The following is a 19,788-nucleotide window of genomic DNA, read 5'->3' on the forward strand; positions in this document are numbered from 1 at the left end:
AGATCAAAATCTTTTCCCAATCCAGCAAACACTACCTAATCCACAACCTCTGCCTCTTGCCCCTATCCTCTCATCTTCCTGGGTGACCTCAACCTACCTCTTATTAATTGGATAACAAACGAATCTACAGCTGAACCCATCCATACTAGCCTGTACAATGCTGTTACAAATCTAGGTCTTAATCAACTAGTAACTAACAATACAAGACTCAACAACTGCCTTGACCTCATCTTCTTCAACAACGCAAACTCAATTTATGGACTACAAATAAAAGAACCCTTTTCCAACAGTGACCACAGCATGATAGACTTTTGTCTCAATATACGCCCTTACAATAATCTCCATAATAATGGTATACCAAACTACAATTTCAAAAAAGCCAACTATGATCTTATAGACACCGACCTCTCATCTCTTGACTGGCAAATTCTATTCCTCTAACTGTATCACTGCTGAAGACCACTATAGCATTTTCCTACTTGAAGTCAATAGAGTCATTAAACTATACGTACCACAAACCACCACCAAAATCAGGGGGGAAAAAGTACCCATTTCAATAAAAAAGCTCCAATCCAAAAAAAAATCCCTCTGGCAAAAAAACAAAGCCGGCTATGTAGCCAACTTTAAAAACCGCTTCAAAAATATATGCCAGCAAATAAAGACCGAATGCACCAATTACCACATCAAACAAGAAGAAGACCTGTGCACAAAATCCAATCGCACTTTCTATAATTTTGTAAACAACAAACTTAAAGACTCGAGATGCATCCCACCCCTAAAAGGACCTAATGGTAAAGAATGCAATGATGAAACAGTTAAAGCTAACCTCTTTAATACATTCTTCGGCTCAGTCTTTGTTAACAGTAATGGCTCATACCCAAAATTCCCCAGTCGTATCAACAAAGATTACAACGATCTAACACAAATAGATTTCACAGAAGATAATGTTGAAAAGACCCTTCGCAGACTGAAACCATCTCTATCTATTGGACCTGATGGTCTATGTGCATACTTCTTAAAAAAGCTTTCCACTGTTATAGCAAAACCCCTAAGCATAATCTTTGAAAAATCTTTCAGGACCAGCTCCCTTCCCAAACTATAGTCACTAGCCACGGTCATCCCTGTCTTAAAAAAATGAGACCCCAGCCTAGTTGAAAATTGCAGACCAATTTCTTTATGCTGCGTCACCTGCAAAGTAATGGAGTCAATCATCAACCAATCCATCACCCTCCACCTTGAAAAAAACAACCTACTCTCTAATAAACAATTTGGTTGCAGAAAAAAATTATCCTGTAATTTACACCTTCTTCACTGCAGAAACATATGGATTACAAATCTTGACAAGGGCAAAGCAATAGATGCAATTTACATAGACTTCTGTAAAGCTTTTGACTCAGTGGTACTGAGTCAAAACTTCTTCTAAAACTTAAATCCTAAGGCATCTCCTGATCCCTCCATAACTGGATAACAGCGTTCTTGTCAAACAGACAACAAGTGGTCAAAATAGGCAGTGCCCTATCAAATCCCACTCCTGTCAATAGCAGTGTCCCCCAAGGCAGCATTCTAGACCAACACTCTTCATATTATACATTAACGACCTCTGTGACCACACTATAAGTAATTGTGTTCTCTTCGCCGATGATGTTAAACTATTTAACACTACCAACAATGTGGCTACCCTTCAAAAAGACCTTGACTTTGTGTCGGAATGGTCAAAAATTTGGCAACTCCAAATCTCAACCAGCAAATGCTGTCTTACACATTGGAAAAAAGAAGCAGAACACTAAATACAAGCTTGATGGACATTACCTTGTAGATGACCCTCACCCCGTCAAAGACCTTGGAGTTTTCATATCAAACGATCTAAGTGTCAAAGCCCACTGCAACTACATCACCAAAAAGGCTTTAAGAGTTGTAAATTTAATCTTGTGTAGCTTCTTCTCCAGAAAGATTACACTACTAACCAGAGCATACAAAACATTTGCTAGACCAATTCTCGAATACAGCTCCCATGTCTGGAACCCACACCACATTTCACAGAGGGCCTCTGTGGCTCAGACTGCTAATGCAGTCTGTTATTAACAGCAGCTGCTTGCAATTACTGCAGGTTCTAGTCCCACCAGGCCCAAGGCTTCTTCTCCAGAAAGATTACACTACTAACCAGAGCATACAAAACATTTGCTAGACCAATTCTCGAATACAGCTCCCATGTCTGGAACCCACACCACATTTCACAGAGGGCCTCTGTGGCTCAGACTGCTAATGCAGTCTGTTATTAACAGCAGCTGCTTGCAATTACTGCAGGTTCTAGTCCCACCAGGCCCAAGGCTGACTCAGCCTTCCATCCTTTATAAGGTAGGTAAAATGAGGACCCAGATTGTTGGGGGCAATAAGTTGACTTTGTATATAAATATACAAATAGGATGAAGACTATTTCTAACATAGTATAAGCTGCCCTGAGTCTTCGGAGAAGGGCGGGATATAAATGCAAATTAAAAAAAAAATTCGGACATTAATACAATTGAGCATGTCCAAAAATATTTTAAAAGAAGAGTTCTCCACTCCTTTGATCACAACAAAATACCTTATGCCACCAGACTTGAAATCCTGGGTTTAGAACATTTAGAACTCCGCCGCCTTCGGCATGACCTGAGTATACATGACCTGAGTATAACTCATAAAATCATCTTCTACAATGTCCTTCCTGTCAAAGACTACTTCAGCTTCAATCGCAACAATACACGAGCACACAATAGATTTAAACTTAATGTGAACCGCTCCAATCTTGATTGTAAAAAATAAGACTTCAGTAACAGAGTTGTTAATGCCTGGAATGCACTACCTGACTCTGTGGTCTCATCCCAAAATCCCCAAAGCTTTAACCAAAGACTATTTACTATTGACCTCACCCCATTCCTAAGAGGTCTGTAAGGGGCGGGCATAAGAGCACCAGCGTGCTACCATTCCTGTTCCTGTTCCCTTTGATTGTATCCAATTTGTATGGTTATTTCATGCTTATACTTATATATACTGTTGTGTTTGACAAATAAAAATAAAAAAATAATAAAAATTCAATATCTCACTAGCCCTTGCCTCTAGGGAAAATGAAGTGGGGAACAATGTCAGTATTCCACGTAATGCACCTGTAGAAATCAAAACTTCGAGGCAGTTTTATTGGATAGATAATTTTGGCACAACTGGTGAAAGCCGACTCTAAATTTCCACAGCTTTCACCTAATTAAAAGAAAACGTTTCCCACTCCCCTCCCCCAAGTCACTGGTCATGCTGTCCAATCCAGAAGCTGGCCAGTTGCTTGGTTACTTTGCCCCTCCTGTAGCCAGCCACCTGTTGGAATGTCCTTGGGTTCCCAAAGGAAAGTTTTATTGTTTTGGCTACAAACCACATCTAATTATTTCCCCACTCCCTCTATGATCACTTCAGGGTTGACAAACACAGCAAAGCCAGGCTGCCAATATTAGCCATGATTTACCCAAAGTCCTATTTCTTGTTCTTTTCCACAGGAAGTCCTCCTTACCTTGCCTGCTATATATGCTGCTTTCTTCTCTTAAAATCCCTAGTCTTGTCTTTATCTGCTGTAGCCACAGAATGGTCAGAGAATTGTTTAAGCCAGATAATCAATATAATTTAGATAGTCAACATTTTTAACATTACATTATAATATTAAAATATACATTTTAAATATTATATTAATATTGATGCTTGAATTCAAATTTATCTAGTTATATCTCACCTTTATTGTTTTTATGAATAACTAAGGCTGCAAATATACCCAATATTTTCTCCTTCTATTGTTTTTCCTTTTCTGTATAACTTATTCAATATCCATCATATTTAGGATGTAAATTCCATATCAAAACAATTTTCTTTTTGTTTCCCATTCTGATTCATTACATTCACATATGCAGTGGCAGAGAGATTCAGAGACACTGATAGCATACTCAACTTTTCATGTGTAAAGTTGCCCTTCAGTCACTGCCTCTGCAAAAGGTATACCAAACGATGTTGCAATTCTTTATCTAGCGTAATATAAGACTTATTATCTTCTATTACTTACACTCAGGTTCCTTGCATAAGGATATCTTTTACAGCAAATACAGGGTTTATGGAAAGCTACATTCATCTTGAAAATGAACTACTTTGACTCTTTATAAACCTGTCAGAATATGCATAAAAGTGAAGAAGCTGTCCATTAAGGTAATCAAAATATTCTGAGATATCTTGTGCCAATGGAGTGATCTATGGAAAAAATGATCTAATGCTATGCATATACCGTAATTAAAAATTTGTCAACAGTATTTTAAAGCACAGTTCTCCTTGTAAATACACCTGTGCACACTTCACCAACATTGTAACTTTGTGAAGTATCTATTATTTTAGGGTAATATTAAAAAGACAATTCCCACAATAGTCAAGAGTCCTCTTGTTTCTGAGGGCTGGCTGCAAATATCCCATGCTAAGAACACTCCATGCTAAAACCTTTTTGAATTTTGGGATGGACGTTTTTCAATCAGCCTCTCCAAGAGCAAAAGGGTTGCCTGAAGAAAGGATTGAATCCCTCTGACAAGTATCTTTGGAAGCAAAAGGCTGCCTGCTGGAAGAATTCAGCCCCATGATTTGGCTGAGTGCCTTCAGCAGGCAACTCTTTTGCTCCATCTGTTTAATGACCCTGGCTATTCCTTTAGGACTATAACTGGGACTGCTAGGATTGCAATTGTTGAGCAAAGCAGTCACATGACATCTTGATTCACTCAATCATAGAAGATTATGATTTTAATTGTAGTCATAAGTAAAAGGTTTTTGATCAAATCTTACTTTGATTACAAAAGGGACTACATTCCCCTTGGAATCTAAAAAGTGGGACTAGATATATAGCTCCTCCTAGAAGAGCAGCTGGAAGCCTCAGCTGGGAGACTCTGTTCAATTCTATATTGTATGCCAATTATTGTCTTTCCTTAAAAAGGGAAAGACCACCTACTTAGTAGAATCTAAGAGAGAATACTATAGGTTCCCACCCTTTGAGAGACTGAATGACCCCAGCAACACTAGCTTGGTTCTGTCTCCTACTGTGTGCATGTAAAAATGAATGAAGAATTGTTGTTAGTTGCGAAGTTGTGTCCGACCCATCACAACCCCATGGACAACGTTCCTCCAGGCCTTCCTGTCCTCTACCATCCTCTGAAGTCCATTTAAGCTCATGCCTGCTGCTTCAGTGACTCCATCAGCCATCTCGTTCTCTGTCGTCCCCTTCTTCTTTTGCCCTCAATCTTTCCCAGCATTAGGCTTTTCTCCAGGGAGTCCTTCCTTCTCATGAGGTGGCCAAAGTATTTCAGTTTCATTTTCAGGATCTAACCTCTAAAAAGCAGTCAGGGTTGATCTCCTCTAGGATTGACTTGTTTATTCGCCTTGCAGTCCAAGGGACTCGCAGGAGTCTTCTCCAGCACCAGAGTTCAAAGGCCTAAATTCTTTGGCGCTCAGCCTTTCTTATGGTCCAACCTTCATAGCCATACATTGCAACTGGGAAAACCATAACCTTGACTATATGCAAATACACAGCTAAATTTTAAATATATATTTTCTGCAGTAATGAACTTATAAAATATTACTTAACATAGAAATAGAATACTTCTTTCCATGAAGGATATTATAATCATTACTGCAATGCTTTTTTTAAATTAATAATAATCTTCTCCAAATTTTCATCTGCAGGGGAATTACTACCATATGACTAACAGGAAAAGTGAGGGAGTAATACAAATGCTATCCTGAGAAAAATTAAACAAATGTAATTCTCCATATAGATCTTTGATTGAAAATCATGGTTTCTTTGTCTGTGTTCTGCTTTTGTTTATATATGTGTGCTTAAGAGAGAAATACTGGGTGGCAGTGAGGTACCAGCCTTATACATGTATTGTTTGGGTGAAAGGGCACAATATGATTCCTATATCTTAACTATACCTCAAAGCAGTGGTGAAATCCAAATTTTTTTGCTACTGGTTCTGTGGGCATGGCTTTGTAGGCATGGCAGGGAAAGGATACTGCAAAATCTCCATTCCCTCCCCACTCTGGGACCACCAGAGGTGGTATTTGCTGGTTCTCCAAGCTACTCAAAATTTCCGCTACCGATTCTCTGAACTACTCAAAAATTCCCCTTCCGGTTCTCCAGAACCTGTCAGAACCTGCTGGATTTCACCCCTGCCTCAAAGTATACCCAGTCTCAATCTACGTGATGAAGAAACTTAGAACGAGAAAATAGGTTTTCTTCAGTGAAATAAATAAATGAGTTAGTTCTGAGAAAAAGAAACAGTGACCACATAATGTAGGACTTCACCTCCTAACATCTCCACCTGACATGACTAAAGCTAAATCACAGAACTCAAAAGCAACAACATCTGGATGGTAATAGGTTCTCTATCCCATAATTACTTGAACTTTACTTCTAATGAAATCAATGGATCTAAATTCATGATGAACTTGTTTCACTGATTTCAATGGGATATGGGTTTGGTAACGTTAGCTGCAATCCAGAATCTATACACATAGTACTAGTTACATTAAAATCAGTGGATTTTCTTCATTTTTCTATTCTGGCCACCCATAGAAAAAAAAATCACAGTAAACATTTATACTGAATTTGTTAGTTCATGCTGCAAGGCATATATCACAACATTGGGCTTTCTTTTTAAAGCTTCTGCTTAAGTGAATGGTGAAAGGGAGACTAATCTTTTAAACAGACTGCAGAAGCAAATCACAACAATCTACTACATGTCGATTTCACAGAAGATGCATTGAAAAGACACTACGCAATCTAAAACCATCTCTATTGATTGGTCCTGATAGATTATGTGCGTACTTCCTAAAGAAGCTGTCAGCCACCATAGCAGAACTACTTAGCATAATCTACGAAATATCTTTCAGAACCAGCTCCTTACTAACATGATCACTAGCCACGGTCATCCCTATCTTCAAAATGGGTGACCCCTGCCTAGTTGATAATTACAGACCAATCTCATTATGTTGTGTCAGCTGCAAAGTCATGGAATCAATCATAAACTAATCCATTACCCTCTAGTTAGAAACTAATAACTTACTCTCTAAGGAGTAATTTGGCTTTAGAAAAAAATTGTCCTGCAGTCTGCAACTATTACATTGCAAAAACATATGGACTTCAAAACTCAATCAGGGTAAATCAATAGATGCAATTTATATAGACTTCTGTAAAGCCTTCGACTCAGTGATACACGACAAGCTACTTCTAAAACTAAAATCTTACAGCATTTCCGGATACCTGCATAAGTGGATAGATGCATTCCTATCAAACAGGCAACAAGTAGTCAAAATAGGGAACATCTTATCTAATCCTGCACCTGTTAACAGCAGTGTCCCCCAAGGCAGCATTTTAGGACCTGCACTCTTTTTATAAATGACCTTTGCAATCATATTATAAGCAACTGCGTTCTCTTCGCTTATGATGTAAAATTATTCAACACCACTGACAATGCTGCTACTCTACAAAAAGATCTTGACTATGTGTCAGAATGGTCAACAATTGACAACTTCAAATCTTAACCAACAAATGCTCTGTCGTACACATTGGCAAAAAAGATCAGAGTACAAAATACAACCTGGGTGGATACGACCTAAGAGACGACACTCACTCTGTCAAAGACCTTGGAGTATTCATCTCAAATGATCTAAGTGCCAGAGCTCACTATAACAGCATTGCTAAAAAAAGCATTAAGAGTTGTTAACCTAATCTTGTAATATTGAACTGCAAACCAGGGCATACAAAACTTTTGCCAATTCTTGAATACAGCTCATCTGTCTGGAACCCGCACTGCATATCGGACATTAATATAATCGAATGAGTCCAGAGATATTTCACAAGAAGAGTCCTCCACTCCTCTGCTCGCAACAAAATACCTTATGCCACCAGACTTGAAATTTTGGGTTTAGACAACTCAGAACTTCACCATCTTCGGTCTGACCTAAGCATCATACATAAAATCATCTGCTAAAATGTCCTACCAGCCAATGAATACTTCAGCTTCAACCAAAACAATACAAGAGCACACAATAGATACAACCTCATGGTAAACCGATCCAAACTAGACTGCAGAAAATACGACTTCAGTAACAGAGTTGTCAATGCCTGGAATGCACTACCTGACTCTGTGGTTTCTTCCTCAAACCCCCAAAATTTTAACCTAAGACTGTCTACTATAGACCTCAGCCCATTTCTAAGAAGTCTTTAAGGGGCGTGCTTAAACACAACAGCATGCCTACCATCCCTCTCCTAATGTTTTCTTTTATTTGTATCCTTTTCATGTATTTATAATTAAGTTTACACTTGTATCTGTCATAAAATACATATTTGATGAAAAATACAAAATAAAAATAAATAAAAAATAGCAAAAAACACCCTTTTAATTCTTTTCTGTGGATCAAATCAGATGTGCAAAGCTACCGCTTCACTTGTTAACCACTATTAGAGTGGAGAACAGGAGAACCTCACACATGAAGCATTAACAACAACCACCACAACAAAAGGAGAAAAACGCTGCCAATGAGAAAGCTTGCCTCTTTCCCTCTTAAGGGGAGGGAAAGGGTGGGTGCAGTTACTAAAACCTCGACAGAATGATCAACTCCACCTCCAGCCAGCCAAGAAAAGTTACAAGCATTTTGCAAAGAACTGCTCCATCCTTGGAAAAGGCAGCTGAAGGGAGAAGCACAGACAAAGAGAGAGCTTGTTAGAGGCCATAGAAGCCATAGAAGCGCGGCCTGATTCCAGCAGCAATCAGGCCGCGCTTGTTGCCAGTCATGAATCTCTAGCTCTAAGCCAAAAGCGTTCTGGCTCAGATGGCCGCCAGCAGGTTATAGATCAGTGCCTGGTTACCCTGAGCCAGTCTGAGGTGCCCCAGGCCAGCCCTTTGCTGCTTCCCCGCGGGCCACATATAACCACATCACGGGCCAGATCTGGCCCGCGGGCCTTTGGTTTGACACCCCTGCTCTAAAATATCTAATGGAAGATACAAATGCACACACATACACATGTGCACACATACAGATCGTACATTATTTCTTGCAATACAGTATTTTTTTGTATACAACCAGGTGCCTTTTGTTTAGACATGGAGGGAGGCAGAATATCAGACAATAAATTATTTTATATTATCTTTCCCAAAATAGAAGAACACAGAGATAAACAGAGGTACTTGAGATAAGTAACAGAGATAAAACCAAATACATTTTTGAACATTATTAAAATAAAAAAGTTCAACAACATTGAGATAAAATTCTCATTATCATTTAAAGCTGAGCACATTCAGAATATAAACATCAATGTATTTGGTTAACTTTCTTTCTTTTTTTTTTGCTCTGTTGCCAAATTGCAGACATCCTGAGTTTTAGCTAGTTCACTATGGCTGTATATTTTTTATGGAAATAAACTCAATAGAAATAAAAGCTGAACATGAACATCACAGAAATGTATCTAAGAGATATATACATATAAGTGCACATGTGGTCTTTTCCTCCAGGTAAGGAAAGTATAAAATTAAATCTTTATAACTGTTTACTTACTAAGCATTTGGCAATAGAGGTCCTGTAAACTTCTCTTCATGGTATCATCTGCTCTTGGTTGTCTTGCAATCTATTCATGTTTCTGTCTAAGGGACAGAGAAAGATATGTATGATTAACTTAAAAACAAGAAAAAAAAACCAGTGCCAGTTTATTCCCCTCTCAAATTCTGCATTGTAATTCAAAGTGGCTCAGAAGAAATACTAGGGAAATGCCAAAAATAGAATTTTATGTTCTTATACATTGGTAGCCAGAAAGCCAGAGTAAGTTTTAAGAAAAAAGAGAATATGCAAATTGATTGGTGACCCCAAGTAGGGGAGATGGCAGACAAGACAATGACATAAACATAATGGACGTAAACTGTTTCAACTCCTACCCTCAAACAATGCTACAGAGCACTGCACACCAGAACTACTAGACATAAGAACAGTTTCTTCCCGAATGCCATCACTCTGCTAAACAAATAATTCCCTCAACACTGTCAAACTATTTACTAAATCTGCATTACTATTAATCTTCTCATCGTTCCCATCATCCATCTCCTTCCACTTATGACTGTATGACTGTAACTTTGTTGCTTGTATCCTTACGATTTACATTGATCTTGTTTCCTGATTGCTTATTTGTATCCTATGACTATCATTAAGTGTTGTACCTTAGAATTCTTGATGAACATATCTTTTATGTACACTGAGAGCATATGCATAAGTGTGTCCAATCACACTTGGCCAATAAAAAAATTCTATATAATCCAGCTTCCATCCTAATTTGACTTAGAAGTTCCCACAACATCTTCTCACAAGATGAATCCTCAGCTACGTCCCTCCAAAAATGGACATAAACCTACATTCATAGATTTAAGACGGAGTACTTGCCCATCTGAAAAAAATTGCATTCTTTGAGCAAGGGCAGAGGCACATTGGAAAGCAAGATAAAAAGGAGCAATAACAAATTATGCAACCCACGAGGATAAATATCGAACCTCCCAATAACTGTGTTTATATGGAAAGCATAGATGATATTGACTTGGCTCCAACTTCAAGTTGATATCTGGCATTTATACCATCTAGCCAACCAACCAAGCCAGACCACCTTCCCTCCAGGAACCCCATACAGATGCTGACCTGGAACATAGCTGGCTGGAAAAGGATGGATGATAGTGGGCTAATGAGCTTTCTCCGTAGATTTGATGTAATAGCCTTTCAAGAAACCTGGTTAACCAAAGTGGACGAACCAGTACAACTGCCACACTTTTAGGGATGGGCCTCCCCAGCTCAAAAAACAAAGTGAGATCCTCTCGTGGGCTATGCATTCTTATAAAGCAACAATTGCAATGGCAGGGGGAGAAACTATATAACAAAGACAAGAATTAATACTTCCTATCTGTTAAATTTGGATATGAAGAGTTCAAGTTAATACTGGTAAATGTGTATATCCCTCCAAACACATCCCGGTATTATAACTCTGAATACTGGATGGGCTTGGAAGTTATCCTAGATGATATATCTGTATTGAACCCTCAGTCCACAGTGGTATTACTAGGAGATTTGAATGCTAGATTGGATCCATCTTCGTATGAGCTTGCCCAGAAGAAGGTTATTTTTTAATAACCATTCTCAATGGCTCTTGAGAGACCGCAAAAGTAATGCGACCAGGGGGCTGCACGCTATGTTACTGACCTGCTGGGGACTGAGATGAACGACGGTGAGGCTTCCCAACGTTCACGGAGGTCCGCCATGCCATGGAGGAGCCATGTAGCTGCCGAACAGCTAAGAGGCAGTTGTGCAGCAGTGATGTCATCAGGGGAGCACCGGAGGGAGATGGAGTCCCCTTCTGTCCCTTTGTTTCAGTTGAATCATGTTGGCAATGCCCTGCTCTGGCTAGTGGCAGAGCAGTGACTGGCTCATCTCCCCCAGATGAATTCAGCCCCAGAGGCTGCAACTAAGGGGCATAACACAAACTGAATACCAAGGCATAGAACCATTGCAAATAATTCGGGATCACATGGAAGGGATGGATGTTTGGGATTGGGGATAAGTGCACGGGTGCAATGTATAAAGGGTGATGGGAAATACGGGCAGGTAGCCCTAACAATAGTTTCTTTTGGATATTCAGTAAGTGTCAGAAATAAAAGGCAGCAGCAGCAAACCAGGTTTGTTTTATTTATGTCCTTTATTCTTATTCTGGAACCTGACAGTAGGATTACATAGGCTATTAAGAAGATTCAGCTCTTATTGCCAGGATAACTCCCTAACCCCGTGATGGCGAACCTGTGGCACGCGTACTCGTATCAGTGGGCTTGTAAGCTCAGCTCTAGCGCGCATGTGCGCACTGGCCAGCTGATTTTCAGGCCTTCTGGGCCCATCGGAAGCTGGCAAATGGGCCGTTTCTGGCCTGCGGAGGTCCTTCAGGGGGATGGGGAAGGCTGTTTTTGCCCTCCCCAGACTCCTAGAGAGGCCCTGGAGGCTGAGGATAGCAAAAAACTGGCCTTCCGGAAGTTGGCAAATGGGCCGTTTCTGGCCTCCGAAGGACCTCCGGGGGGAGAGGCTGTTTTCGCCATCACCAGACTCCTAAAGAGGCTCTGGAGCCAAGTGAGAGAGAAAAATGGACCTACTGGGCCATCATGTAGTGGGGGGGTCATGTGCACAGGGGCGGGGCTCATAGAATTATGGATGTGGGCAAGCATTCACACGACCCACTCCCACCCCGCCTCCTGGCATGTGATGGCAAAAAGGTTAGCCATCACTGCCCTAGTCATTAGTAAATCTAAAAAGAAAATAATGTTGTTTGGAAAACATCATCAGAGACATAAGTGGCAATAAGATAGTGAACCAACTGAACAGGTTAACACCCTTGTATATTTAGGCATAATCTTCTCCAAGACTTGGACTTGCTTAAATTAAAGAACCATAGTTACCCAGGATCCCTAGCCCCATTAATTAAAGTATACAAAGCTAAGTTTACCCCTACACTCTTATATGGAACAGAGGTTTGGGGTCTATAGTCAACCACAGCCCCAGAACAAACACAGTCCCAGCATTTGAGACATATTCTGGTTGTAGATCCAAGAACTGTTGCAGCAATTAGGGCTGAATTGGAAATTCAGACAATTTGTGCACTATCCAAAATTAAGAGCATATAACTATTGGTTCAAAGTCAATGAAATGAAGACTGATAGACTCCCCAAGTTATGTCTATTAGAGCAAATAAAATTACAATCACAAATCTCCTGGATCACCAAACTAACAAATTTTGTAAGAAGTGTTACCCATTTCCTGAACTGTTGTAATACGTCAGTCTTATTTTTCAATAAATAACAATATCCATATCTACTGTAATCATCCACTATGACTAATGCGTATATCTTACCTCCTAAAGAGGGTGTCATAGGATCAATCAGATCAGCATGAACTAATTGTAATACCCTGTTTGTAGTTCTAGTGCTTTTCTTACTTACAGGATTCATTTTAGTTTTTGATTCTTTACATATAGAACAATCCAAATATGCATTACATTTCTTTAATTTTAGCCCCTCAGCTGTATCCGGCATTTTCCTTAACACGTTAAAACTTGCATGCCCTAATCTTCTTTGTAACAGTGTATACAGTTGTCATGTGTAGAAACATTTTTAAGTACATGTGCGCAATCATGTTCTTGATTCCCAGAACATACAGACCATCCTTTTTAACACCTTGTACATGCTGTCCATTCTTCTTAATCACCCCCAGCAAATATTATTTCATACCCCTGCCTGTCTAACATGGATATACTTAATAAATTATTCTCTAAAGCAGGTACATATAACACGTTGTAAAATGTAGCATCTATTTCTGGTACATACACATTATCTTCCCTTTTTACAGCAGCTTTCCGTCCATCAGCCAGACTAACCCACATTTTCCTTGCTGGTTTCAAACCAGAAAACACATGTGGATCATTAACAATATGTTGGCTTGCCCTACTGTCAAACAACCACACATTCCTTTTGTGTTCAGTCATTGACGCTACCAGGGAAAACGATGCTGGAGAACCGTTCCATGTTTGCTGATTAATTCTGCTCCCTTGTCTCGCTGCCCTTCTGTGCCTCCTCTCAGGATAGCATCTCTGGAGATGTTCAGTAGGACCACACGTGTAGCATCTCTTCACAAATTTAACTCTTTCAGCTGCTCTGCCGGCATCCTGAACTTTTCCAGATGCTAGTTTATGCTGAACGCTCTCTCCTACCTTTCCTGGTGGTCTCTCCAGCCCTTTCTGCTCCCCCTCCAACAAGTACCAGTCAAGTACACCAACGTTAAGTTGCCATTGTTAAGTCCTGTTCTTGCACAGACTCAAGACTGTTCACAAGAATGTCCCATGAACTATCCAAGAAACTAAGCACTACATACACTTTGTGTGCCTCTGTATATTTCATTCCTTTTTCTTCCAACTCGAGGAATGTCTGTCTAATGTTCTGCAAATGTGTGGACACACACTTCCCTGGCTTCAGCTGTGCCTTAATACAGCCTCCTAGTCAGCAACACTTTACTGTCCACAGTCTCTCTAACATACATGCTGTGCAACGCCTCCCAGCACTCTTTTGCAGACTGGAGACCCCTCATGGGTATTAGCTGACTATCTTTCAAGGCAAGGTTTATGCTGGTTAATGCCTTTTCATTTTTTCTCCGATCCCCATCATCCAGGACTGCTGGTGGATCAGTAACAATAGTCCACAGCTCCTCCCTCCTTAGGTACATCTCCATCTTCACATTCCAGGACAGGTAATTAGTCTCATTCAGCCGAGACACCAAGAAATTTCCTCCCATTACACTGACAGAGGCCATGCTGCCTGCTAACCACAATTTAAACCACTTACTCTAGTGCAAGCTCACACTGGGATTTCTCTTTCCTCTAGTTACTCTCTAGTTATTATTGCCTTCTCTCTGGACTGGGCCCATAACCTGTCAGAGTTTAGGCAGCGTGACTAGTATATGAGATAAACCCAGGAGCAAAACATAGCACACAGAGCCTTTAGATCAGGGGTAGTCAACCTTTTTATACCTACCGCCCACTTTTGTATCTCTGTTAGTAGTAAAATTTTCTAACTGCCCACTGGTTCCACAATAATGCGCTGTGTATCGTCGTCTGGGCATGCCTCTCGAACATCGTGGATTGGGTTTGGGGGGAGGCACCAGCTACCAGCTTCTGCTTGTCTGTTACAGCTGGGTGATGTGGGAGGAGATGCGTGAGCTATTCTGGGACGAGGTTCTTTTGTTTGCGGTTGCACTATAGCGCCATTTAGTTTCACTTACGTAACGTGAACTAAACTTATGCGCGGGCAAAACAAATAGTATATTTTCAGAAATTTAAATTGTCACGGGGAATTTTATGAAAATCTAATGAAAATGTTTTTAAATAATGCTATGAAATTTTTTTTTAAAGTCAATTAAATAAAAAAAAAAAAGGAAAGTGGTTCAGTATCCGACAAAACCCTTACTGCCCACCATGAAAGCTGGAACGCCCACTAGTGGGTGGTAGGGACCAGATTGACTACCACTGCTTTAGATAATTAACAGCTAAATATATACAGACTTATAGTGTGGTAAATAGTTTATCATACAGTTACTGACACAAGGAGAGCAATGAGATACATAATGAGAGAGAACATGAGGAGAAGGGAATTACTCTCTAATGGCTTCTTTTATATAGGCAGCTTCTTACCCAGATTCTTAAAGTGGCAGTAACCCTGCTGCCTCATTTCCATTGCATCAGCTTCCAATTGCCTCCGCTTACAACCTCTCATCACCTTATAGCTATTAAATCTACATACCCTGACATATCTATATCTATCTGTCTATCTGTCTGTCTGTCTATGCTCACTAGGAAAGGATTTTTTGAAATGACCATCAGAGCATTAGTATTTCCTATATTATTATTAACACACTCTGATACTAAGGAGTTCTACTCCCCCTCCACACTTGAAAAGAAATATGTTTCAAATGCAAACACAAGCAGAGGAGAAGAGTTTCAGTTTCAGTTTTACTTTCACAGCAGCAAGCAGCTTTACTACAAAACCGTTGAGCTAAGGCAGGGCCAGGCTCCTTCCTGTCTCCTTCTTGCTCACACAGCAAATACTGTTTCACTTTCCAAACAGCCCTCTGATGCTAAAGAGTTCTACTCCCCCTCCCCACCTGAAAAGAAATCTGTTCCAAATGCAAAACTCAAACAGAAAATAGGAATTTCAGTTTCAATTTTACTTTCACAGCAGCAAGCAGGGGATGGGATAGGATAGGGGAGGCTTCGGTGGGGCAAGCCTGAGAGAGAGACGGGGATAGGAAGGGGGATCAGATAGGATAGGCTTGTCTGGGGCAAGGCTGAAGGAGACAAGGGGAGAGGAATGGCAGATCATAATTACACATTGATTTTCAAGCTGTGTCAATTTATCAAGCCCGATTACATAGTTTCATAGTGGAGCATGGGTATTCAGCTAATAGACAGATGGAGGAGGGGGATAATTGTATTAATTTAACTTAGTTTAATTTAATATTGCATTAAAATATATTTTAATGTTACACCTTTAACTGCTTTATGATTTATTAATTTGGTTGTAATAAATTAATAGGATTTTCTTCGGTAATCTCTTTTTATTTATTTACCTATTTAATCTCTCTCCTCTTGAAAATATATATGAAGAACTATATATTCTTCATATCTGGCATATAGCTCAAAACTTTAATTTACAAGCATGAAGTAAAGTCTCTACTGCTTAACAGGATTACAAAATTCCTGAGTTATTGAATAAAAATTTCCAATAGAATTCTTGGCATCTAAAGAATCTTTGAAAGCTTAACTCTGCCAGATTAAGTTTATCATAATTAGCTTAGTATCTGCACATTCCAGATAACCTTGAAATCAGTCATAGAAACACTTGTGCAAATGACAATGATCACTTGGTATCATATCTGAGAAGAATGAATGACGCTCCAAGTACTATGTGTTTTCCTATTATAGCATGTTAAACATTTTAGAAACACTAGGGAGCAAATGATACTAATCCATGAACTAGTGCTGAAAAATCCTTTCCTTCTTTAACTATGTACCTATCACAAACATCTGTTCCCAGAGAAATTTTCATTTCTACCTCTAACCCCCCCCCCCCATATAAGTAAATATTACAGTATACTGTAATATTGGAATAGTAACCATTTCTTGAGAGGAGCAGAACTCAAATTTTCTTTATCCTGACTAATATTTACAATACGCTGCATAGTCAATCTGATATTCAAATCTGTAAGAAAACCTGCATCCTGTCAGTAAAATGCCATTGATTCTATCAACCCGAAGGGGATCGCCGAATAAATGATTTGCTGTCCGCTGTAGACCGCTCTAAATCTGGAGTGTTATAAGCGGGAGGATTTGCCGGAAAGATTCAACAGGCTTCAAAGATAGTGGTGCGAGAGAGAGAGAGAGAGAGAGATCCTTAAGGATATTATCATGGCTGGACTATGTGGCTTACCTCCGTTGAAATGCCGCGCAGAGCTTTCCCAGAGTGTTGAGAAGAAACCGGGATTCCTTCATCTACATAGGAGAACAACTCGCGACACCTTCCGAGCTGCCAGCAACCCAGAAGACCAATAGTACATGTTGCCTAGCATCTGTCATGTGATTGTCGCTGGCCAATCCTTCGGTCCTTCTTACGCTGGCTTTCTGTCAGATCTGTGCTACGGCTCCCAGTTTGGTTGGGTCATATAATGGGAACGAGTGGGGAGACTGACTCCTCTTGTTTATGCAGATAAATGTCACCAGGTAGAACGTGTGGGCATTTCTCGATTGACAACAGGCAAGACAACGGGAATGAGGCTTGGAAAGAATTGTGCTGTGAAAACATACAGAAAGCGCTCCAAGGTGGAGGCTTGCATCTTTCCAATGGAATCCGGAGTAGGTAAGTGACTGAATAGAAATGAGGATATTTAAAGTAGCACGGATTGGTTATTACAGAATTTAGAAGCAAGATTTACAAATGCTATAAACTCTGTAACAATTTATAAATATTAGATTACTTTTAAATGGGCTGAAATCGAATGTCTTATATTTCGCTGGGATTTTGCCAATAAACACTACATTAAAAGCAAACAGGTTTCACTGTAGTTAATTTAATACTTTATCAGGACAAATAAATAAATCTTAATAAACAGCACATTGTTAAATACAGATGCACAAAAAAGTCCCATACTAAAAATGAGATTGCAAGATTTACTGCCAGATAATTAGACACTGAACTGTAACTTAACTATTAAAAGTTGATATAATATAGTATGTTTGCACTACTCTGAAAACCAGTTCTACTTAAGTTTTGGAATAAAAATTTCAAACATATTTTTTTTATTTAGGTAATTACAGCACAAAGAAGTTTATTTGTACCAATGCTTCATGTAACTTTTTGTTAATAAAATAACTTTTACTTAAGCAATTTACTGTACACAAAAAGAATTATACTAAGAAAAAAAAATCCACAGAAGGCAGTATTATTATTTGGACTACCCAAATTGCCAGGGAAATATATGCTTTGAGACTTCTTCAACTATCGATAAATGGGAGTCATTAAACCTCATCCTTTTGGAATAGCTGAATAGCCTCAAAATGAATATTATTCCCAGACTAATTTATATTTTGAAAGGAATTCCAGTTCTGAAATATTTTCAGAAAATAAATTCTTTGTTTATGTTGTTGGTTTGACCCCTGAGCTTGGCGATTTGGTTCCAAACATTCAAATAGACATCTTCAGTGCACTTTGGATTGTGCTTGTCTGGGGGAGCACTGGCTTTTAAATACCTTTCTGAGTCCTTGTCTGATTTTGGGTTGTGTCATTGGCTGGTTATAGTTGCTGAGTCATAGCCCTTGTTTTAAGTACCGTCTGTGTGATATAAATTAGTGCTGGTGTTATTGTTTGGATGTCTTGATGATGTCATGGTATGGTTTCGGGTTGCTTTGATCGGCTGCATGTGATTTCTTGTGAACTGTGAAATTATACTTTGTTTGCAGCATGGCTCTTCTTTGGTCTTTAAATGCTTCCTTCGGGATTGTGGTTGATCAACGTCAATGTGTAAATTGGATCAATGTCAGTGTGTCTGTTTATTGATTTATTGGTGGAAAATCAGGCTTCCAGGAATTCCCTTTCTTTCTTTGACTTTGACCAGGTTACAACTGTGGCCCTGGTTTGATCAAATTTGTGTCCTTTTGAGTGGACAAACATGAGGGATAAAAGGCAATGTCTCTTGATGGCCAGGAAGTATTTGTGCAGTCCGGTTGATAATTTTCTTTCTGTTTGGCTTACATAGTTCTTCTCACAGTTGCTGCATTGGATCTGATATATGACGCCTGAACTTTGGTTTATTTCTTCTTTGAAAGGGCATCATCAGAAGACATTTGAACAACAACAGCAGCACTAATTTACATCACACAGACGATACTTAAAACAAGGACTATGACTCAGCAACTACAGCCAGCCAATCACACAACCTGAAATCAGATCAGGATTCAGAAAGGTATATAAAGGCCAGTGCTCCTCCGGATAAACACAATCCAAAGTGCACTGAAGATGTCTCCTTGAGTGGAGATGAAATGTTTGGAACCAAATCACCAAGCTCGTGGGTCAAATCAACAACCGACATAACTACCAACCTGAGCTACTAATAGGTGAAACTCAAAAAATTAGAATATTGTGCAAAAGTTCATTTATTTCAGTAATGCAACTTAAAAGGTGAAAGTAATATATGAGATAGACTCATTACATTGCAAAGCGAGATAGTTCACGCCTTGATTTGTCATAATTTTGATGATTATGGCTGACAGCTCATGAAAACCCCAAATTCACAATCTCAGAAAATTAGAATATTACATGAAATCAATAAAACAAGGATTGTACATAGAACAATATCGGACCTCTGAAAAGTATAAGCATGCATATGTACTCAGTACTTGGTTTGGGCCCCTTTTGTATCAATTACTGCCTCAATGTGGCATGGCATGGATGCTATCAGCCTGTGGCACTGCTGAGGTGTTATGGAAGAACAGGATGCTTCAATAGAGGCCTTCAGCTCTTCTGCATCATTCGGTCTCATGTCTCTCATCTTTCTCTTGGCAATGCCCCATAGATTCTCTATGGGGTTCAGGTCAGGCGAGTTTGCTGGTCAATCAAGCACAGTAATTCCATG

At 39.5% G+C, this 19,788-nt stretch overlaps 1 protein-coding gene across 2 annotated transcripts in view; it reads right to left on the bottom strand.

The window, feature by feature from the left end:
• TMEM108 (transmembrane protein 108) overlaps positions 1-17,218 on the bottom strand; it is a 311,167-nt gene extending 293,949 nt beyond the window's left edge. Inside the window, exons 1-2 of one of the 2 annotated variants that reach the window (XM_058179629.1) lie at positions 17,091-17,218; positions 9,601-9,686 (exon numbers count right to left, since the gene is read on the bottom strand). In XM_058179629.1, coding sequence (XP_058035612.1) covers positions 9,601-9,640 — 40 coding nt within the window. In that variant the 5' untranslated portion in view covers positions 9,641-9,686; positions 17,091-17,218. Of the gene's footprint in view, positions 1-9,600; positions 9,687-11,277; positions 11,373-17,090 lie in introns of those variants that run through there. The other variant, XM_058179630.1, reaches the window with a different exon arrangement.
• Between the last annotated feature and the right edge of the window lie 2,570 nt (positions 17,219-19,788).

Source organism: Ahaetulla prasina, chromosome 4 (genome assembly GCF_028640845.1).
Source record: "Ahaetulla prasina isolate Xishuangbanna chromosome 4, ASM2864084v1, whole genome shotgun sequence".
Lineage (NCBI taxonomy): Eukaryota > Metazoa > Chordata > Lepidosauria > Squamata > Colubridae > Ahaetulla > Ahaetulla prasina.